The 21,932-nt window shown below is 37.6% G+C and overlaps 11 protein-coding genes across 11 annotated transcripts; 5 read left to right on the forward strand and 6 right to left on the reverse strand. All coding sequences in view use genetic code 12, as the record gives it.

Moving 5' to 3' along the window:
- Positions 1-325: 325 nt before the first annotated feature.
- On the forward strand, positions 326-1,927 carry DASC09_018100 (chromatin structure-remodeling complex subunit RSC7; the record flags this gene model as incomplete). The annotated part of the gene is made up of 1 exon (XM_064995413.1): positions 326-1,927. The coding sequence occupies one exon, from the start codon at positions 326-328 to the stop codon at positions 1,925-1,927; it is 1,602 nt and encodes a 533-aa protein (XP_064851485.1).
- Positions 1,928-2,272: 345 nt separating this feature from the next.
- DASC09_018110 (uncharacterized protein) lies at positions 2,273-2,596 on the reverse strand (the record flags this gene model as incomplete). Its single annotated transcript, XM_064995414.1, has 1 exon — positions 2,273-2,596. The coding sequence occupies one exon, from the start codon at positions 2,594-2,596 to the stop codon at positions 2,273-2,275; it is 324 nt and encodes a 107-aa protein (XP_064851486.1).
- A 441-nt stretch (positions 2,597-3,037) lies between these two features.
- On the reverse strand, positions 3,038-3,506 carry DASC09_018120 (uncharacterized protein; the record flags this gene model as incomplete). The annotated part of the gene is made up of 2 exons (XM_064995415.1): positions 3,038-3,412; positions 3,504-3,506. 2 exons carry the CDS (start codon positions 3,504-3,506, stop codon positions 3,038-3,040), a joined length of 378 nt encoding a protein of 125 aa, XP_064851487.1.
- Positions 3,507-4,029: 523 nt separating this feature from the next.
- Positions 4,030-7,464, forward strand: CPA2 (carbamoyl-phosphate synthase (glutamine-hydrolyzing) CPA2; the record flags this gene model as incomplete). Its single annotated transcript, XM_064995416.1, has 1 exon — positions 4,030-7,464. The coding sequence occupies one exon, from the start codon at positions 4,030-4,032 to the stop codon at positions 7,462-7,464; it is 3,435 nt and encodes a 1,144-aa protein (XP_064851488.1).
- A 370-nt stretch (positions 7,465-7,834) lies between these two features.
- HRD3 (ubiquitin ligase complex subunit HRD3) lies at positions 7,835-10,633 on the reverse strand (the record flags this gene model as incomplete). Its single annotated transcript, XM_064995417.1, has 1 exon — positions 7,835-10,633. One exon carries the CDS (start codon positions 10,631-10,633, stop codon positions 7,835-7,837), a length of 2,799 nt encoding a protein of 932 aa, XP_064851489.1.
- Positions 10,634-10,991: 358 nt separating this feature from the next.
- DASC09_018150 (uncharacterized protein) lies at positions 10,992-12,572 on the forward strand (the record flags this gene model as incomplete). Its single annotated transcript, XM_064995418.1, has 1 exon — positions 10,992-12,572. The coding sequence occupies one exon, from the start codon at positions 10,992-10,994 to the stop codon at positions 12,570-12,572; it is 1,581 nt and encodes a 526-aa protein (XP_064851490.1).
- Positions 12,573-12,992: 420 nt separating this feature from the next.
- Positions 12,993-13,304, forward strand: TRX2 (thioredoxin TRX2; the record flags this gene model as incomplete). The annotated part of the gene is made up of 1 exon (XM_064995419.1): positions 12,993-13,304. One exon carries the CDS (start codon positions 12,993-12,995, stop codon positions 13,302-13,304), a length of 312 nt encoding a protein of 103 aa, XP_064851491.1.
- A 1,103-nt stretch (positions 13,305-14,407) lies between these two features.
- Positions 14,408-15,472, forward strand: ABZ2 (aminodeoxychorismate lyase ABZ2; the record flags this gene model as incomplete). The annotated part of the gene is made up of 1 exon (XM_064995420.1): positions 14,408-15,472. One exon carries the CDS (start codon positions 14,408-14,410, stop codon positions 15,470-15,472), a length of 1,065 nt encoding a protein of 354 aa, XP_064851492.1.
- A 335-nt stretch (positions 15,473-15,807) lies between these two features.
- DASC09_018180 (allantoin permease) lies at positions 15,808-17,604 on the reverse strand (the record flags this gene model as incomplete). The annotated part of the gene is made up of 1 exon (XM_064995421.1): positions 15,808-17,604. The coding sequence occupies one exon, from the start codon at positions 17,602-17,604 to the stop codon at positions 15,808-15,810; it is 1,797 nt and encodes a 598-aa protein (XP_064851493.1).
- A 352-nt stretch (positions 17,605-17,956) lies between these two features.
- On the reverse strand, positions 17,957-20,227 carry DASC09_018190 (uncharacterized protein; the record flags this gene model as incomplete). Its single annotated transcript, XM_064995422.1, has 1 exon — positions 17,957-20,227. The coding sequence occupies one exon, from the start codon at positions 20,225-20,227 to the stop codon at positions 17,957-17,959; it is 2,271 nt and encodes a 756-aa protein (XP_064851494.1).
- A 408-nt stretch (positions 20,228-20,635) lies between these two features.
- On the reverse strand, positions 20,636-21,865 carry DASC09_018200 (uncharacterized protein; the record flags this gene model as incomplete). The annotated part of the gene is made up of 2 exons (XM_064995423.1): positions 20,636-21,242; positions 21,312-21,865. 2 exons carry the CDS (start codon positions 21,863-21,865, stop codon positions 20,636-20,638), a joined length of 1,161 nt encoding a protein of 386 aa, XP_064851495.1.
- Positions 21,866-21,932: the final 67 nt, after the last annotated feature.

Raw genomic sequence — 21,932 nt, forward strand, 5'->3', positions numbered from 1 at the left:
TCCCTCTCTTTCTATTATTCTATTGGATTTATGCTTTTAATAGCCGGTTATAATAATATGTTAGTACTTGTATTTCACTATCCTATCTGGGCGTTGCATCCGCCTCACTGGAGTGGTTGCAGTGCCCTGCGAGCTCTGTAAATTTTTTTTTTTTTTTTTTGTTTTTTGATAGAAGGAAAAAACATTGGGATCTATCAGCCTGGTTTTTTTTAGGCAGTGTTTATAAATTCTATATTTATACTTACTTACAACCCCGCGATTAGGAACTAGTGTGAAATACATCAACATCACTGATTTAACCTGCTCTAATATCTAGCAAGCAAATATGAGCCAGGAGACTAGTGTTAGCGGTGGCAACAAGCGTACAATTGGCGAAGTGGATAGTGTGCTGGAATCGGAGGTTGTTGCTAAAAGCTCAAGATTGGAGAATGGAGAGTCCCAAGAAGTTGTTGCTGCTGATAAAAAAGACCAACAAAACGTACTGAAATCAGAAGAAGAAAATAATGAAGAATCAGTTAGTGGAAGGAAGCTGGGGGACGAAAAAGATGTAGAGGTTGATAAAAATAAACAAACACAGAATGTTACAGAAAGAGCAGAGAATTTGCCTAAAGATGAATTAAACGAAGAACAGGATAAACAGGAAAGTGAACTAGCACATAAAGAAGGTGGTGACGATGATGGTGATGATGATGATGATGATGATAATAATAATAAAGCAGATGACTCGCTAGATATCAAGAAAGAAGACAAACTGATGCTAGATGAGGAATTTGTACCGGATCCATTAGATGAAAGGAATGAATCCGAAAAAAACGAAGAATTGGATAATGAACCATTAGAGGATGATTTGGATCTTGATGTTGACTCTTCCAAGGCTACCAGCACTGAGCCACCGGTGGCCAGCGTCACATCGAATTCAAAGTCAAAAGTACAGTTGAAGGAAAGCGAGACTGGTGATGAGTATGATCTTGAGATTGATGAGAAAGGGGAAGCGAAGATTGACCACGAGGGCAATTTACTTGACGGTAGAACATTTCGGATTCCAACATTCATGATCTCTCACAAAGGTACCAGGAAGTTTATGTTGGCTACCAAAGTGGCTAGAACTTTAAATCTTAGAGACTCTCATAATTTATTCACCAAGTACCCCCAACTTTATAAGATTCCTTTAAACATCAAAGAAAAATTTGAATTAATTGACAGGAAGATGTTGCCAGTGAGTTACAAAAGTCGAGCAGTGAATCTCATTTTCACCAGATCGGTATTCAAAGTATTCGGGTCAAGAGTTATTCTAAATGGGAAAAAAGTCGACGATGATTATTATGAACAAAAGGCTATTGATAGAGGAGAAACTCGCGGGGAACCAGCGTACATAGATTATACTCATTTAGCACAATATCAAGATGTTGGAGGACCAAATATCAATACCATCAATAATGCTCAGCAGCCACTTTCGCAGACCGTTGATATGGCAAGCAAATTCCAAATCAAATCTAACCTTACTAAGACATTAATTACGGAAGAAAATTGGATGTTGAACCATTGTCTTGCCTCGAAGCAATTGGATTATGATTGCAGTTATGATCGGTTCAAACTTTGGAATTTGAAAATGATTGAACGAGATCCTTACACGGGGGTGAAATTTTTTCCAGGAAGAACCCAACCTTCTGTTGCCAATTGGCAAAAGATTAAACTTATTGACGAAGAACAGCGAGAGGTCAAGCCGAATTATATTAAGGATGACCCATCTAGTGGGAAACTAACCTATCGTGCGGTTCTTGACTGTCCTAATATTTTGAAAAGTACGGGCTTACTTAATGTTGATGAAGGAATTTTTGGTGATGTTGTGACGCCAGAGGTAAAAGAAGCCATACTAAGACAAAAAAGGGTTGAGAAAGAGGTTTTGGAGAATAATTATATGGTATGATGTGATGTACTGTGTACTGTGTACTGTGTTATTTGTACTATAGCTTTTTTTTTTTTTAATTTTTTTTTCTATTATCATGTACATTTCCGGTGATTAGTTAAAAACCCATTTATTAATAGATAATAATGATAATTAAGGCAGTGTAATAATAAAGGCAATATAATCATGTGGAGAAGAATTTAATATATAAGGGTATATCATATTGATATGTATTAAAAGAGAAAAAAGAACTGAACTTGAACCAATTTTATGGAATTACTTGAAGCAATTCTTGCCTGAAGAGTTGAATAAATAATGAAATAAGAAAGGAAATAATGGGTTGGCGAGTAAATTATTCTTTTAACATTAGATGAAGACCTTAAGGATGCTTGCTCCTGTGGTCAAGATTGGGGTAACGATGTCATTCATCACAGAGGCAAATGATTTATCTTGGATACCTTCAATAGAGGTAGTATTAAGAGAAGGAGAGTAGACGGTTTCAATTTTCAAACCTTGGGAGCGTAAATAAGTGAGCACTGATTGGATTTTATCATTTGGGATAGAGATAATTGTTGAGTTGGATGAGAAATTTGAAGTGGATTGGCTAATTTCTTGATCTGCATACCCTAAAGGCATGGCGTTGGAAGAGGCAAGAAGTACCGCGGTGACGGCAACGATAGCGAGTCTCATTCTTGTGGTTATTTTGTCGTTTTCGTTTCGATGTGCTGGAAGAAATATCAATGAAATGATGGCAAAAACTTATCGAGGGAGGGATCAGTAATAATTTCAAGGGATATTCGGGACTTTTATATCTGTCAGCTTGGTGCTAATGCATTCCACTAATTGAGATGTAGCCGCACATTCATTCTCCTTGGATGATAATAAAATACGAGTGAGCCAGAAGTATCCCAATTCCTTAAAAATTCCTTACAAATTGAAATACAATGTTCCCTTATTATTAAATGAATCTAAAAATACGCGAATTATAAATGTATATATTAATAATACAATGAAATTATACTGAAGTGAAGAGGAAAAAAAAATATATATAAAGTAAAGTCTAATCGTAACAATAGTGAAATTAAGAGGTAATTCGGATTTGAAAGAATTTCATAAAGAGCCAAAAGTGAGCTAACGAAGCTCACTCACAGCTGAAAGAATTCCCAGCCAGTGATTTTTGAAAAAACTCTCGACCGAAGATTCTATTTTACTAAAAGTTCCCTCGGAAGTTGCAGAGGAAGTGGATGAAGTCGATGATACAGTTGGAGAGGCTGATGGGATTTCCATGGTGGCTGGAACGCTCCTTGTGGCAGTAGGGGTGCTGTAAGTAGAGGTTGAGGAAGTCTCGTCAGCCTTAAGGATAGCAGAAGAAGCATTGGCTGCCAATTCTTCAGCAGTTATGGGTTGAGGAACGGGAATGGCAATGACACAGGTGATCACTGTCAGCAATATGAGAGTGGTTATCTTCATTTCATGAATTTCCAAGATTCTGGCTACACTGGTTGACTTTTTAATTGTGAATGCGATTCATTACATCTAATTGATCGAGGTCAGGGAAGGATGTCAATACTTATATGGCATTATGGTCGGGAGCTACCATGTTTTAATTGAATGTTTTATGGGTGCCAATGTTACAGCCTGCTAGTGCAAGAGAGCTACCGTATTGCTCCCTGAAATCACACAATGGATATAATAGGCTGCCTGCACAACAGTCAGTTAGCTCCGTCTTGCTGGGCGCGCCCATGAAATACCTGGTTGAACGCCCCCTGCACTCTCTCATTCTATGGTAATCCCCCAGTACCATCATTTGCACACGGCTGGTCAAAATGGGAGACCCTTAAACGTCAATCGCCAATATCCCAATCTAGATTTCCAACTAACACATCTATCTCACGGGCTTTCTGCCCTGTTGGAAGCATCCTTTGGATGATAATATATCCCACGCCCTCTGACTCTTCGGGATTACGTGCACGTGATGTTATCGAGGCCTGACTCATATTCAATCAACAAAGCTCTGATCATACATAAGAAGGGTGAAAAATATTTTTTTTTTTTTCTTCTCTTTTCTTATTGCTGGACTTTTGCCCTAACTCATCAAGTAAACAAGGCACTCTGACTTTTCAATGATCTTGAAAGCTCCGCTTCTTGCTTCTCGCACATGGGGCTCCAAAAGCTTGCTCAAGTCTAGCATTAAGTCCTCTTATCAGCAGTTGATAAGAACCCTTGCAACCCCAGCTTACAAGGGCTCGTCAATTCTTTCTGGGTTCAGCGATGAAAATGCTCACAAATTAGTTGATGTCTCTAAGGTCCTTGTCATTGGATCTGGTGGGTTAAGCATTGGCCAGGCCGGTGAATTTGACTACTCTGGTTCCCAAGCTATCAAAGCCCTTAAGGAAGCCAACAAGCAATCGATTTTGATCAACCCAAATATTGCCACTAATCAAACCTCTCATGCTTTGGCTGACGAGGTGTACTACTTACCGGTCACTCCAGAATATATCACCTACATCATTGAAAGAGAAAATCCAGATGGTATTTTACTCACATTTGGTGGTCAAACTGGTCTTAACGTTGGTGTTCAGCTTGATAAAATGGGTGTTTTTGAAAGATATGGTATTAAGGTTCTCGGTACTCCAATCAAGACCCTTGAAACTTCTGAAGATAGAGAATTGTTTGCCAAGGCTCTTAAAGAAATTAATATTCCAATTGCCGAATCTATTGCTGTTGAAACCGTTGATGATGCTCTCAAGGCTGCCGAAGAAGTTGGTTACCCAATCATTGTTCGTTCAGCCTATGCGCTCGGTGGTTTAGGTTCTGGTTTTGCTAATAACGCTGAAGAATTGAAAAACTTGGCTTCTCAGTCACTTTCCCTTGCCCCACAAATTTTGGTTGAAAAATCCCTAAAGGGTTGGAAAGAAGTTGAATATGAAGTTGTTAGAGACAGAGTTGGCAATTGTATTACCGTTTGTAACATGGAAAATTTCGATCCTTTGGGTATTCATACTGGTGATTCCATTGTTGTGGCCCCATCTCAAACTTTGAGTGATGAAGAATATCATATGTTGCGTAGTGCCGCTATCAAGATTATTCGTCATTTGGGTGTTGTTGGGGAATGTAACGTTCAATACGCTTTACAAGCTGACGGTTTGGATTACAGAGTTATCGAAGTCAACGCTAGATTGTCTAGATCTTCTGCTTTGGCTTCCAAGGCTACTGGTTATCCATTGGCTTACACTGCTGCAAAGATTGGTCTTGGTTACACCTTGCCTGAATTATCTAACCCTGTCACTAAGACTACCACCGCTAATTTCGAACCATCCTTGGATTACATTGTCACAAAGATTCCAAGATGGGATTTATCTAAATTCCAACATGTCAAGAGAGACATTGGTTCTGCAATGAAATCAGTTGGTGAAGTTATGGCTATCGGTAGAACTTTTGAAGAAAGTTTTCAAAAGGCCATTAGACAAGTTGATCCATCATTTGTTGGCTTCCAAGGTGATTTATTTGAAAATCTCGATGATACATTGGCTAATCCAACTGATAGAAGATGGTTGGCTGTCGGTCAAGCATTGTTGCATGAAAATTACTCTGTTGAAAAAGTTCATGAATTGAGTAAGATTGACAAATGGTTCCTTTACAAATTGATGAATATTGTTAACATGCAAAGAGAATTAGAAGGTGTTGGCTCTATTAAAAAATTGAACAGAGATATCATTACTAGATCAAAGCAATTGGGCTTCAGTGATAAACAAATTGCCCATGCCGTCAACTCTACTGAACTCGAAGTTAGAGCAAAGAGAAAATCATTTGGGATTGTTCCATTTGTCAAGAAGATTGACACTTTGGCAGCTGAATTTCCAGCAGACACTAACTATCTTTACACCACTTATAATGCTTCTACCAACGATGTTACCTTCGATGAACATGGAACTATTGTTTTAGGTTCTGGTGTTTATCGTATCGGTTCTTCTGTTGAATTCGATTGGTGTGCTGTTTCTACCGCTAGAGCTCTTAGAGAAAGTGGTGAGAGAACTATCATGATTAACTATAACCCAGAAACTGTCTCCACTGATTTCGACGAAGTCGACAGATTGTACTTTGAAGAATTGTCGTTTGAAAGAGTTATGGATATTTACGAACTTGAACAAGCCCAAGGTGTTGTTGTGAGTGTTGGTGGTCAATTACCACAGAACATTGCCTTGCCTTTGCAAAACAATGGTGCTAAGGTTTTGGGTACCAATCCAGAAGATATTGACAAGGCTGAAGACCGTCACAAATTCTCTTCCATTTTGGACTCTATCGGAGTTGACCAGCCAGCTTGGAAAGAGTTGAGTTCTTATGACGATGCCAAATCTTTTGCCAATAAAGTTGGTTTCCCAGTCCTTGTTCGTCCATCTTATGTGTTATCTGGTGCTGCAATGTCTGTGATTAGAAATGAAGGTGAACTTGAAGCTAAACTTTTGAATGCTGCTAAGGTTTCTCCAGACCACCCGGTTGTTATTTCTAAGTTTATTCAAGGTGCTCAAGAAATTGATATTGATGCCGTTGCTTACCAAGGTAAGGTTCTTGTCCATGCTGTTTCTGAACATGTGGAAAACGCTGGTATTCACTCTGGTGATGCCACTTTGGTTTTGCCACCACAAGGTTTGTCTCCAGTTATCATGGGTAGATTGAAGGATATTGCTGATAAGGTTGCTGCTGCTTGGAAGATCACTGGTCCATTCAACATGCAAATCATCAAGAATGATGTCAGTGACAATGATGTGGAAACTGAATTGAAGGTTATCGAATGTAACATTAGAGCTTCTAGATCGTTCCCATTTGTCTCTAAAGTCCTTGGTGTTAACTTCATTGATGTTGCCAGTAAGGCTTTGCTTGGCACCAACGTTCCAGAACCTGTTGACTTAATGCAAAAACAATACAACTATGTTGCTACCAAGGTTCCACAATTCTCTTTCACTAGATTGGCTGGTGCTGACCCATTTTTGGGGGTTGAAATGTCTTCTACTGGTGAAATTGCCTCTTTTGGTAAGGACAAACAAGAAGCCTACTGGACTGCTATGCAAGCTACTATGAACTTCCACTTGCCAATGCCAGGTTCTGGTATCTTGTTTGGTGGTGACTTGACCAATGAAAATCTCGGTAAAGTTGCTGCTAACATTAGCGAATTGGGTTACAAATTCTACACCGCTTCCCAACCAGTTGCTGATTACTTGAAGAAGTATGTCCATGCCGATGAACTGATTCAAGTCATTGAATTCCCTAAGACAGACAAACGTGCCCTTCGTGAAATTTTCCAAAAATTCGAAATTAAATGTGTTTTCAACTTGGCAGCTGCCAGAGCCGAATCTTTGTTGGATGAAGACTACGTTATGAGACGTAATGCCATTGATTTTGCTATCCCTCTTTTTAATGAACCACAAACTTCCTTATTGTTTAGTGAAGCTTTGAACAACCGTATTGGAGAAAAGGTTGCTGCCCAAAAGGGTGGTAAAGTGGTTATCCCATCCGAAGTCAAGAGATGGAGTGAATTCATTGGTGGAAAGCCGGTGTGATTAATAACATGGTTTGACAAAAAAAAAAAAAGGGAAGGGGGTGAAGCCAAAGTTTAGGGAACCATTGCTAATGAATATTTTGTTTAATTTCTGTCTTCATAATTTATTTTAGACCCACAGTAACGATTAGTAGTAGTATTTTGTACACAGGTGCATTTATTACATTATATATTATTATTTTTTCACAGTTTCGATCTTTATTTCTCTTTTGTAATAGAAAATATTATTTATACAAGCGTACGGCGATTAAATATTCATAGTATACTAATTTTTGGTGTAGTGAACTAACCAATTTTCTTGAGATCAGAAGGGAATCTATGTAAAAAAAAAAAAATGTATAATATAGGTAGGCTGGCAGTTTGATAAATCATCAAATTGGGGCCACCACGAAAAATCCCTGAAATAGTGGACGTTGTGGTTCATCTTCTACAACTTCACCCCTGGCCCTTCTTTGTTCATTCTCTCTTCTTCTTCTCCAACGGAAATAAAATGGGATGCCATATACCAACACAAGGAAGCATCCAAATGATGCAAGAATAAATAATTCAGAAGCGGTTAACTCACCTTCTATCTGATCATTACCTTCGTCCATTAGCGTTCCAAGATTATTGTCACTATCGCTTCTTGTAGCATCATCACTTCCTTCCAAAATTTCATTCCAGCCGCGTCTTTGACTAACTAAAGTTTCCCACCAGTCTCCCCAAGTTTTTTTAATTTCCACTTCATCATTTTGGTTGGAAACCTCCCATCCACATAATCCATACAACCACTTCTTAAACCCCAACTTGATCAATGAAAGTTGCACCGGCAAAGATGCTTCTGGATGGTTCACAAGTGCCAAATCATAGTATCTTTTGGCTAGATGGAAGTCCTTCTCTACTCCAATACCATTCTCGTACATATAACCCAAATTCCATGATGCCTGGGATGATTGTTGGAGGGAAGATAATTGATAGAATGCTGCGGCCTTTCCTGGACCATTATCCTCGGTGGATAAGTTGGAAGAGTTCAAAAGGTTATAGTAGTACATGTCACCCAAAAGTACAGAAGAATCAATATTCTGCTGCTGAGACGATTTGGTAAGATAGTTAGCTGCCATATGAAGGCGTGATTCGGCAAGATTTTTTAATAAGGAAGAATTGGAGGCCATACTGCTTTCTGATTCTAATGATTTATCATTCACTGATTCTTCTAAAGCTAATTCGAGAACCCTATCAATGGAACGTTTTGGCTGCCAGAGTAAAGATGCCACCGATGATTGAGCAGTCTCAATACCCATTTCAGCAGCAATGGAATAGCTTAAAATGGCATTTTCATAATCCTCTATTAGTACGCGTTGTAAAGCCCAATCCAAATTGCCAACCTTATTTTCCAATTTTTCCACAAACAGCTTGTAAATCTTCACAATCTCGGTACATGATAATCCACTAGCAAAATCCGCTTCATAAAGTCGGGCCAAGTCATAAAGCGCATTATTTGACCCCAGATACGCTGCTTGTTGTAAGTATGTGATTACCGATACTGGGGAAAGATCATCGCCTTGGACAGATTGATAGACATCCAATGGTTTTTCAAGTACCAGTGATGAAGAAGATTCTTGGTAACTGGTAGAAATTGCCTCATCATTGATGTCATTAGGATACTCCACTTTTGTAGCCAACCGTGGCTCTATCTTCGAAAGATAAACTCTTCCTAAATGATACAGAGCCCCCGAATGGCCCTTTTTTGCAGCCGCTTTATAATATTTCACTCCTCTAGCAGGGTTCTTTTTACCATCCAACATTCCAAACTCGTACATTAAACCAAAATCTACCAAAGTGTCGGCACTCACTCCCACTGTACCAGTACGGGAAAGCCATTGATAAGCTTTATGCGGGTTTCTTTGAACTCCTTCTCCGCGAAATAGCATGTGGCCCACGATACCAATACATTTGTTAGTGATATGGATAGCAAGACTGTTGGGTATTGCGGTTTTTAAGCGCTTGCGCTCCTCCTCTCCGGATTTAGAATCAAAAAATTCACCATATTCAGATAGACCATCATTAGCACACTCAAGAGCGTATTGGTACGCTTTGGTGTAATTTCGTTTATTAATATAGTCACCTTCATAATTAACCAAAACTTCTTGATAATTGTTGACGTACTTGTAATCAGAATAGTCAAGTATTAGTTCATTAAATGCATTTTCTTCTGATAAGTCTCCCACTCGACGAACCACAGAGTTGGGCAATTCAAAAACACCATGGAAATTATTCAAGTTGTTCCCTTGTCCACGGTTTCCCAAAGCATTACGGTTTGAGTCCCAATACCTGAGATTTTTTTTATTGGCACCGTTTAGAAAATCGGCATTGTTAAAATCTTTGATTCTCACTGAAAAGCTTTCCAAGTATGGACCATCAGTGGCTAACTCCGGTAATACGTATTCATCAGTTAAAATCTTTGCGGCCCCAGAATAATAGAACATTGCCAATGAGCAGCTTTTTGATACTCCAATCCCCATCAAGTGACGATATCCTAAGACCATCAATGCCCGCGGATCTTGCAAACTTGCAGCCAGTTTGAAATGTAAAAGCGCTGCTGATTGATCAATGGGTACTATTCCAAACAATCCATTCGAGTATATTATTCCTGTCATGAAATGTGCTTGTGATAGCTGGCCTTGAGTTGATGTGGAATTTTCATCATCGCCCAAGGTCGTGGCAAGTTTGAAATAATGAAGTGCCTTCACACCATCCTTAGGAAATGATTTGTTACCAAACATGTAAATCTCTCCTAGCATCAATGCTGCTCTGAGATGTTTTTTATCATCTGCTAGTATTGACAACGTATTGAGGATTTCTAATTTTGTATTATTTTTGGCAAGCTTTTCCTTTCGGATTTCATTTAGATGATAGCTAAACTCTACCTGATCTTGTGGAACATCGATATTTATTTTGTCCACGCTCTCATATGTCTGCAAAATGTGCGCATCTATAGTACTTTGAGAGTATGAAGGTATTGATTCCCATAGTTCTAAAGCATGATGGAAGCTTTCATTGTTGGAAGAGTGGAAGGTATTCGTTTCATCATCATTCGAAATAGCCGCATCAATAATATTGACCCCTGATGAAAAAACCTGAGAGACTGAAAATGAGACTATTGATATGAATGGTATCCATGGACATCGCATTTTATTTTTTTCATATATATATTAAGTCCTGTTTGATTGTAATTGGAATAATGATAATTTCTGATTAGAAAATAGCTGTTTGGCTGTGTGTGCATTAAATTGATAATATCCCCCCACTATCTCCATTCGAAAAGTCACCTGTTTAGTCACGTTTTAATGTCTTTTCACGTTGTTTTATGCTAAGTTATGCGTGTATCATGTTAGATGATGTCCAAGTATTTAAAGAACTCTTCCCAAATTTGCAAATATACTTCGAATTCGAACAAAGAAAACACATTTAGTAATATAAAAGAGTATAAGAAAGAATAGCAATAAAAAAGATTTCCCAGCAGAATTACAAGGAGAATATTACATCGACATGCCGGAAGAGAGGTCTCATCAAAAAGTTACACCCTCCTCCAAAATATATGACGAAGACGATATCACAGATATTGAAAGTAGTGAAACTGAAGAGCAAAGAGATTTTGAAACTATCAAAGGAGTGGTGTCACAAATTAGACCGAGTAATGCACGGAAGCCAGAAACTGACTCGAGTAAATCTTCGGATCTTGTGAAATGGGCTGGAAGATTGCAATTCCAATCTATTGAGTTACAAGAGCAAAATCAAGCTTTTGTTTTAGAATTGAAAAAGATAAACAAACAGTGGCTGGATATATGGAAAAACACCCAACAGATCAAACAAATTGGGGATGATGTAAAGAAGTTAGAGCATCTGACGAAGCATGTAGAGAGAATGGGAAAGAAGGGGAATGAAATGGAAGAGTTGAGACGCTTGAATAAAGAATTGAAAAAATTGCAAAGTATTGAGAAGAATATAGAGTCTATTAAAAATCTAGGCAATCAGATGGAAGGAATCGCGGCCCAGTTTCATGACACCAAGAATATTAAAACTATGATTCAGTCCCAGTTGCAAAACTTCCAAAACCAGCTCCAAAGTTATTTGCAAATCCAGAATAAGCATCAAGAGATCGATCCAGGAAGCATTACGAGAGGCTTTTTACAGCCTAATGAGTTAGTGTTGACAGATAAGGACTCTCACGGTGGTATTAGGGTTTTCCAAGAATTTGTTTCCCAAAAGCTCGATTTGCATTTTCAAAACTTGATGACATATATGGAGCAGCAGAACCAATCACTGACGAATAAAATTAGTGAGCGAGTTCGGAAAAACATTGTTAAATATCATGAGAAGGGTGGAGAAAGTATCAATAAAAAAATGAATAATTTACTAATCAAGCTAGAAAACATGGAGAAAAGCAATTTGATAATACTTAAAAAACTTGAAATGATTGAAAAATCCACAAGTCACTCCCATGATTTTGATAATCCAAACGTCAAATCTATTAATAAAGTCAAAATTCAACAAATGATCAGTGCTAATGATGCTGATGATACAATCAAGCATTCCAGGACTGTAACCTTAAAAATTCCTAAATCGGTTGCTATTGACAAGAAGAAAGGAAGCGATTCAAAAAAAAATTTCAAAATGGCAAAACCAAATCAAAAGAGCAAAGTTGCAAAACCAAAGCAAAAAGGCAAAAAAGCAAAAATTGATGATCAGGCACAAAGGGTGCAATATGTAAACTTTCAATCTGCTAAACCTTCGCCACGAGCAACGCCAGTGAATTCCTTTTTTGCAGATGGATATCATGAAATATCATGCAATAATCTTCTAGATAGGAAAGCTAAAAGGACCGCAACTGGTATCAAAAATTATAAAGCTCTCGAAAGTTCCAAGCCAAGTTACACCGAAAAGCTAGTTAATGTGAATGACAGCCTGACAGCTGGATATGAAGGCGGCCACCCGCCAAATCATATCGATTATCAATTGGAAAGCCTCAGTGACATAGATGACAGCCAGTCGATCACCTTATTGGACAGCCAGCAATATGAGCAGCAGCTAATGGGGGTGTTTGAAGTTGGTAGCGAGAATACGATTTGAGAGAATCTATCTCGAGGAACATTCCTGAGAGAAAAAGAAATGGCAAAGAGTCTACCAATTCCTGTCAAACTATGATAGCTGAGTCATAATTTTTCTAATAAGATATGCTCTGTTGATCAAGGTCCATTTGTAAGCATGATGTAACTTGTGTGGGACTCTGAAGAATAATAATTTATTAATGGATGACCAATAATCATTTCTAGCATCTTCCAAAATGACAATTACTAAAAGTGTCAATCGCTATTATTAATGCTCCAACGTTCTGGATCGGTGGTGGTTCCGTGTTATCACGTGCTTGCAAATAATTCCTGGTATAAAAACTCGAAGGTTCCCAAACTAATTACGTTCGCTATCAATTTTTCGTCGATTCAGATATACACATCTAGTTTCTTTCAAACAGTTCTTATCATCACATACACAATGGTCAAAGTTCTTAACAACGCCCCAGAATTCGAAACCGCAATCAAAACTGACTCTTTGGTTGTCGTTGATTTCTTTGCTACCTGGTGTGGTCCTTGTAAAATGATTGCTCCACTCCTCGAAAAGTTTGACGAAAAGTTTGCCGCTGCTGCTTTCTACAAGTTGGACATCGATGAAGTCCCATCAATTGCTCAATCCCAAGATATCACTGCCATGCCAACTATTGTTCTCTACAAGGGTGGTAAGGAAGTGAAGAGAGTTGTTGGTGCCAACCCAGCTGCCATTCAACAAGCCATTTCCAGCAACCTCTAATCAATTGATGATATTTAACGTGTTTATTTAATTTTTTCCATACTTATTTTTTCATGACAGGACTGCCCGGTATTTCTTTTGCTTGAAGGGTGTGTATTATCTTTGTGGCCATTTATATATTCATTTATAATATATTGAATGTTTTAATAGGGCAATGTATATATTTGTATCATATTTTGTAAAGTATATTATTGAACATTAATGATTTACAGCTGACAATGATTACTAATTCGGCATCATTTGGCTACTGCTCCACTTTCACACAAGATGATTGAATGATTGTCTTAGAAGCAACTTTGTGCTAACAAACTAGTAAATTCACCCGTCGTGGGGTTGTTACCAAAAAATTCTTAATCATTAATTATCAATTAATGTTTCTTTGAATTATTGCAGTCACATAATCATATTTGATAACGAATGTAAGAGAGAGAGAGAGAGAGAGAGAGAGAGAGAGAGAGAAAGAGAGAGAAAGGAACAAAATCAGTGGGCCATTTTCACCGGACATCAAGGTGTTCCATTACCGGAGGGCATTCCCACCAACCAAAGTTTCCAATTTCGGTTTTTTCCAAATAAGAGCTATTTCTGCATAAAGTTTTCCTGTTACACAATATAAACGATAAATCTTTCTAAGAATTCCGTACAACCAACTCGCTAAAGAAATTTGCTGTGCTGACTGCACTTCTCAACTTATTACATGGCTAATTATGGTATTTTACCTATATCTTAGCTCAAATTGCAAAGATAGTATATGAAAAACATACCCCGAATGCTCCTGAAAATGCTATATGTATTAATGGTTGCCTTTATGATAATTTTTAAAAAACCCTGTCAATTATGCAATCCTAATATTGTAAATCACATATATGGGCACTGTAATCACTGGTTTCGCCGCTTAAAAAAGACAGAGAATTGAAATGATTTTGTCCTTGAAGATACCTCTCCATTTCATTATTAGAATTATATTCATCAATTGCTGGCCCTTAATAAGCATTACTGCTCCTTGAATTATGAAGCCCTGGTTGGGTGCATCACCAAATTTGTGGATTTTTAGCCATCATCACCACCACCAAAGAGCATTCTGAAGTGCAGCATTATTGTTAAGTATGAGCAATCCTACTCTCGAAAATACCACTAAAAAGTTTTCAAAGGAATATATTAATCCATATTTCTTCCTCAACGATGATGCCTCGGCAATTACCACAGATTTCCTGATGTTGACATCTATAAGATACGATCCATCATTAGCCGACTCAAACGATTCCAGCTGTGAATTTTTCTTATTTAATGAACATTTCAACCGTTTGAAATTTCAGTTGGCCTTTTTCAAATGGGATATTGAGCTTATTAGAGAAATTTTACTCCAAAAGTTGATTGAAACTATTGATAACGTGAAGCGGATTGAGCTTGAAAAGCTCATAGTTAATGCTAGAGAAAAGAACATTGACGAGCAATATTTGTCATCAGAGCTAGAAAATCAAAGTTATAAAATGAGAGTGACTATTGACCGCAAAGGTAATGTTACCATCGGGGCTTCAAGAGCTGTTGATCGCCCTAATTTAATGGATGCTTTAGTGGAGTATGTTCCCCACCAATTTCACCACCAATCAAAATTTCCCCAAGGGCCTCAAATTAAAGAATCCAATTCAAATCCTAATCTCAATAATGATCAAGCTGAAAATGATATTTCAATAGATTTTACACCATCTTTTAATCAATTCCCTCCTGATGATCAAAATACACTCTCTATTCCTGCACCGCTTCCACCGCCGGCGATTTTAACTTATTCTCTTTATCTTGATACTCAACCAACACCAATAAGCATGTTCACATCTTTTAAAACCACTTATCGTCCACATTACACCCAAGCTCGCTCCAGAGCTCTTGCCAATCCTAACGATTATTCGATACGTCAAGATGTAATCATGTATAATTCTGCTGGACAGGTCATGGAGACTTCCATTGCAAATTTGGCGTTCAAGAGACAAGGAAAATGGATAACACCGCAGATTAGCTCTGGCGGTCTTTGCGGAGTTGTTCGACAAATGCTCATTACCAAATGTTTAGTTGAGGAAGGAAATGTACTAATGAAAGATGTGCAGATTGGTGAGGAAGTTTTATTCATGAACGGCGTAGTTGGTGTTGCAAGGGGCGTAGTTGCTAGTTCTTAAATGATTGATCAATCTTACAGTATGTTATTTATATATGGAGATGATCAATAGAAAGTTCAGTGCACCCTCTAGTATGTAAACGTAAAAATATAATACATAAATATTTACATTACTCAATGAGGCATCTTTCTGAGTATTTTTTTTTTCTTCTTTTTTCCCGTATTTCAGCAGTAGATAAAGTTAATTATCACAAAACTACAGCATATGATATACACAATAGTGCAAAATGAAACTCCAAATCTCACAAGTTGAATAGATATTAGTCCGTGTTTTTTCCTCGAGGATGATATATCAGTAATAGCCACATGTTTATATAATAAAAGAATAATATAAATTCAATCATAGACATTATTAAATGAGCTATCTTCTTCCATATCCAAAATCAAGCTATCAAAATCCTCAACATATTTCCATTCTTCTAACCAATTAGCCTTCAAATTCAAAAAAGAAGTATCCCTCACAATTCCTTCCACAGGCCACCAATGGCACAACATCAAATACACAATCATCGCAGTTCCGAATCCAACAAAAAAACTAAATTCGTAAATCAAAATAATAGTTTCCATTATCATAGATTTCTCTTCGCCAAATCCACCACAAGCATTCACAAAACCCGGCAAATTGGGCACTATGGCAACTATATAAGCAACATACGCTCTCCAATTGACTTTAAGCTTTTGGTCATAACTATAAATCCCATTAAGTTTATACAATTCAATCAAATTGAGGTAACCCCTTCTAACAATATAATAGTCGGTAATCATGACTCCAGCAATTCCGCTCAAAAACACACTATAGGCGCTCAAGTAAACTGTAAACTTATTAGAACTTTCAAAGAATCTCCAAGGTTGAATAATCAATGAAAACATCGCACAAATGATACCACCTCTCCTAATAGTAATATAATTTGGTAATAAACAAGACAAGCCGGTGGCAGCACCCAAACTGTTGGCAGTATTTGTCCCCACTTGAGCAATAATAAATGAGATTGCAATCAAGAGGACCCCAATTCTGGTGGATAATGTAATAATCCCTTCAGTTTCATCATTGTCCACATCTTTCAAGAATCTATCAAGGACATCCAAAGGAGACCAATAGGCCACCCCGTAAATCTTGCGAGATGCTGAACTGATGAGAATACCAATCAAGGAAGTCAATGTGAAACAGACCGGTACACAAATGATGTTGGTATACTCTATGGATTTTGGAGAATTGGCAAATCTCGAGAAGTCAGAAGCATTGAGAATCAAACTGGAAAAATTCGCCACACTGTTCATGGTCGAAGTGACAAATGTCCAAAATTTGAGATGGTCTTTACTCTCGTGGATTGATGTATGATAATCCGGTTCGACAGGATCAGAAATTTTGGCCTTGAATAATGTCCATCCTAATAATCCAAGTGCGGCAAATGGGACAACGTATGCCTTTAGCGTAAGTAATGGCTTTAATTTGTGAGGCGGGATCAAAATTGCAAAAAACGATACTATCCAAAATATCCCAAATGAAATCATTTCAAAACTAAAATGATCTGACCAATTGCCATGATTATTGCCTTCGTCATCATTGATGTACTCATAGAACATCGATTTCAAAATCAATTGGACACACTGTCCACCAATCCAGCACTGAACGGCATACCAAACCCCACCAACAACTGCTCTATTCAATACAGGCCATATTGCCCCATTCAATCCGAACGATACTTTACATAATATTGGGAAAGAAATGTGATTATAAGTACCGATTCTGGCTGAAATATGAATGAAAACCCCAACTATGGAATATCCAAGTAATATAGAAAGAATCACTTCTTTAGTTGACAACGTGTGATTCAAAAGCCCGGTACTTGCTAGCTGGATGGTGTTGATATTGAAACTATCAGTGATCCAAAAAAATACAAAACTTGTTTTGTCCCAAGTTCGTCTGGCACTTTCTACTGGCATAGCATCTGCTGTCGAATGTTCAAGTCTAAGAAGTTTCAAGGCCCTGGAAAATGGTGTAGTAGAGGACACTTTTTTTTGCCTTTGGCTGTTGTTGGTGGAATCATAATCGATTATCTCAAACTGTTGTTCTTCAGGCGTCTTGCTTCTGCTTATCAATCTGGCATCCTCCCCAGAATTTGTTCTTGTCATGGTTCTTCCCGAGATGAAAAAAAAAAAGCCTAAGACCAAAATGCGTTCTTATCAACAGCTATCTTTGGATTTTATTTATTAACGATTAACCACCATGGTATTATTGTTATCTATGTTTTTTTCACCGTTTGGATCTAAAATCTTCTTATCTTCCGGCATTGCGATTGATAATCAAACTCAATGCATGTACCACCGTGGCGGATTTTTATTGGAAGTAGTTGAGGGGAAATTTCGTCTGTTTATGGCATAAAATTTATTATAAATATATTCAGGTATGCGTAGTATATAAAACTGATTGTAATGATATTTTTAATGATACTAATTTTTTCGATCACACTGCTTTCCTCTATAGTCAGGAAACTCCTGGTTTTGGCATGATGAATTCACCAGATGGCCATGTCAAAACTGCAGCATTAGTATAATCGCCTAGTCTGTAAACCATCGTGGTAGAAGCTCTTGCAACTCTTAAGTATAATTCTAATGGTTTACCATCCATAGCTGCCACAGAAGTCTCCACAAATTCTCTAAAATCAGGGTTCAATTTAATTAGTTCAGGAATGTAGATTGTCGAATTGACCCCTCTATATCTTTCTATATCGTTTATTATTAGGGAGAACCCATCCAATATATTAGGGTTTATGTCATCATAATCTTGCTCCTCGATATTGAACATCGATGCTGATTCGATCCAGGAAAGTGCCTGCAAGTCCCTATCATAATCATTGAATACTGGGGGTCTCAAATCTTCTCTGTAAAAAGGATCATCTCTTCTCAATGATCCATCAGTTTCCACAATCGATGCGAAATCCCATCTTGCAACACCGTTAATGATAAACCCAAGTAAAAGGCCTTGGAATAAAAGGGCAGAAAACCCTCGGGTATATGTTCCTGGGATCAATATTAACCCAAAAATGTAATGGTGAATACGTAATGTAACACCGGGAATTTTATTCAAAAGCACACAGGAAATAATAACTGTGAAATAAAATGACAAATATTTAACCAATTTTCCGGTTCTCCAAACTGCAAATGTCTGAATGAGCACACAGACTATCAAAATTGATCCGATAATGAGCACCGTCAAAATTGAACTGATTTGCCCTTTTAAATCGCTGATCAATAACCGATCAACAGTCAAGTATTTATCGAAAGTTAGATTGTTCATAATAGACACCCAAAAGAGAAAATACCAAAGCAAAATCTTTCCAATTGGTGAAGCATTTTTGTTCAAAGTGCTTTTCACTGCCATTCTCCAAATAGTGTAGAGAACAAACGCTAAAGGTAATAATCTTCTAAAGCCAACACTGAATAAATAGCTTGTAGCCTCTGGGTTAAAATTATCAAGGATAATTGGAGGGTCTAGCGCAAGAATAATATTCCAAAACGCCATTATCGATATAACAACATAATCAATGACCCCTTCATAAAAATACATGAGCGGAATCCCAAATAAAATATTCACCAATGTGATACGCATTCGGTAGTCATAACAGTTCTTCACGATGATTTCAAACCCCGATTCATTTTTTGAGTCTTTCAAAGACTTGAAAATAAAAGAATAAGGGAAAGTACTATTGAACCCCACCGAACTGAAATACTTGCCCTTTTTAGAATCGAAGCTCGTGATTGTTTTATCGTTACTGCTGACAAAGGACATCCTTGCCGAGCCTCCATGGGTGGCAGAAATCAATCCAGCATGAAGAGCAGCGGCACATGGAAAAGAGTCAGCTCTATAAGGATACGTAATCTGTTCACTATGAGTCAAATGTTCATAATTTTCAATATCTTCAATCAATCCCCCACCAACCACATAGCTGATATATTTATGAGTCTCAAGGCCAGTGGTCATTGTAGAATATATTTTACTTTCACTATCGCAAAGCGCCGGGCATTTGATGATGATATCTCTATCATCAACGGTGTAAGGGGAATAGTTTACTAAATCTGCGGTAGTGGTCAGCTCCGTACTAAGGAGCATTGGCTTATCAAACTTCCGAAGGTCTCCAAGACAACAACCAGCATTTAGGCATTTCAGACAGGATTTTCCTTCCCAAATATTATGGAATTGCCGGCAAGATAATTGTACAATATCTGTGTTATTTAGATTAAAATCACTTCGATCAATATTTTTTGTGGTAATCTCTGGTAAGCTGTACAAGTTCTTTAAGATCATGGGCATAACCACGAAGAGCCAAACTATTAGATAAAGTGCCAAAGCAACCATTCTGGTTTTCAAAGAAACAGAGGCATATATCCGGAAAGGAAATCTATCTAGTGCTGCGAATTTGGATGTGATAGTACATTGGTATATTGGGTCAACCTTGACTTGGGGTCCGCTTATAAAAGCTTTATGTAGAAAATTAATGGTGTTATTTATGAACAAGTTTATCCTTTCATTCGAGCTGATGTGCAATTCTGATATGAAAGTTTTATCACTAATGAGAAATTCATCGTTTAATTCACGATGATCTAGTCCAATGTCATCGACCTGTTGGTTCTCGATGTCGAGAAAGCTAATATTGTGGGTATTGTGAAGAAGGCTCTCTGATTGATCGTCTTCAAGTGACGCTATAGAGGATGGCTCACTGTGATAATTAAGACGATCTCCCAGTTGCTCATCCATTATTCTTGTGGTGGTTTTCTATTCTATTGATTCGGGAAGGTCCAACTCACGCGATTAAAATTTCGGTATTTTTCATATCGATAGGGTGTTCCCGTCTGCATGGTGCAGATGTCATTTGGTACCCTTTGAAGTTGTTGGACATTTCATTTTCTTTATCTTGAACATGGTGTTATTGACTTTATCAGATCAATATTTCATCATTCAGTTTTCACTCCTTGGGATGGCAGTATCATCTTTTTTTTTTTTATTCTTCAATGATGGCATCCTACCTGCACCCAATAGGCAAAGCATGCAATTACTACATTCATTCCTCTCAGCACACAATATATATAATTAATTCTTCTTCAAAAAAAAAAAAAAAAAAAAGGGAAATGGGAAAGGAAAAAAGAAAGCCACATATATATATCACTAATTCAAAAGACTGTCTGTCTTGTTTATGACACCACTGAGATCCTTCAAAGCCACGACGTTCTGGTCTAATTGTTTGAGATTCTTAGATAATTGAGCCAATAATGGCGCAATGTCTTCATCTTCATTGGGATCATAGTTTTTAATGTTACCGAAACTCTTGGAAAAGCTTGGCGGGATAACTGAAGATAAAAGCTCCTGAACATCAGTAGATAAGTCCAATGGAGCTAAGGAACCAGCAGATAGTTTTAGATTGATGCCATCACTTGAATTTGTCACATAATCGTTAACAAATTTGCTATTTTCTGGATCTGAATTCATATTTGCAATATCATTTGTTTTCAAAGATCTCAACATATTTTTCTCGGTGTGTGCAAAGGCCTTTTCTTCGCTCCTATAGGTTTTCTGAAGTTTCTCCAAATAGTTTTTGTTGTTCTTATAAATTATTCTTTCTTTGGCCAAAGTTCGCTCAAGCTCAGATACTTGTTCTAAATTCTGAGAGTATGTTTTTTGTAAATAAGATACTCTTTTGACAAGATAATCAAAATTAAAATTCTGATCCTTAAAACCTATGGGTACCAATATGCCGTCGAGTTCAGCTCTTGATCTATTTTCGATAAAAGTTAGAAAATGAAAATTAATATAAAAAAAAAATGTGGTAATAAACAATACTTACTCTTTTATGAGTTTATTGAGGATTCTTCTTCCCTCTTTTTTCTGTTTCTGAGACTTCATAAGCCGTAACGACGGCTCAACAGACAATAATAGCAATTTCATGATTTCTTCAAATGATCCCGGAGAGAGCTCCTCCCATCGCTTTTGAGCAGTGCGTGTCAATATTCTTTTCTTTATGGTTTGTAATTTCAAATCATTTAGAGCCGCCTTGTTAATCAACGACGCGTCTTCTGCAGCCTGGCTTGATTTGCTTATTGCTTTAGCCTTCGATGAGGGTTTTGACGGCAAGAGTGGGCCATTCTTCATTCTTTTCGTAAACACTAGAGGGGCGCTAGGAGACCTAACACTGTTATTATTAATATTATTATCTGTATCATCATTATATATGCCTGATGATTCCATTTCTTCGGAGACCCATTCTGCTTCTTGAGAACCGCCTCTATCGACTGTTGAGACTTTTGGATTGATTTTGCCTTGGATATGCTTCTGCCTCCTACGAGCTATTGGAATTGGCTTCCTCGTATTCTTTGTTGTCTTATTCTTTGTTCTGGCCATGGTTGTTGTATCATATATTTCAACCTTGTATTTTTGATGGTGATCCTAAAACGCGCACAGACTGTCA

This window comes from Saccharomycopsis crataegensis (assembly GCF_037102585.1).
Source record: "Saccharomycopsis crataegensis DNA, jcf7180000000073, whole genome shotgun sequence".
NCBI lineage: Eukaryota > Fungi > Ascomycota > Saccharomycetes > Ascoideales > Saccharomycopsidaceae > Saccharomycopsis > Saccharomycopsis crataegensis.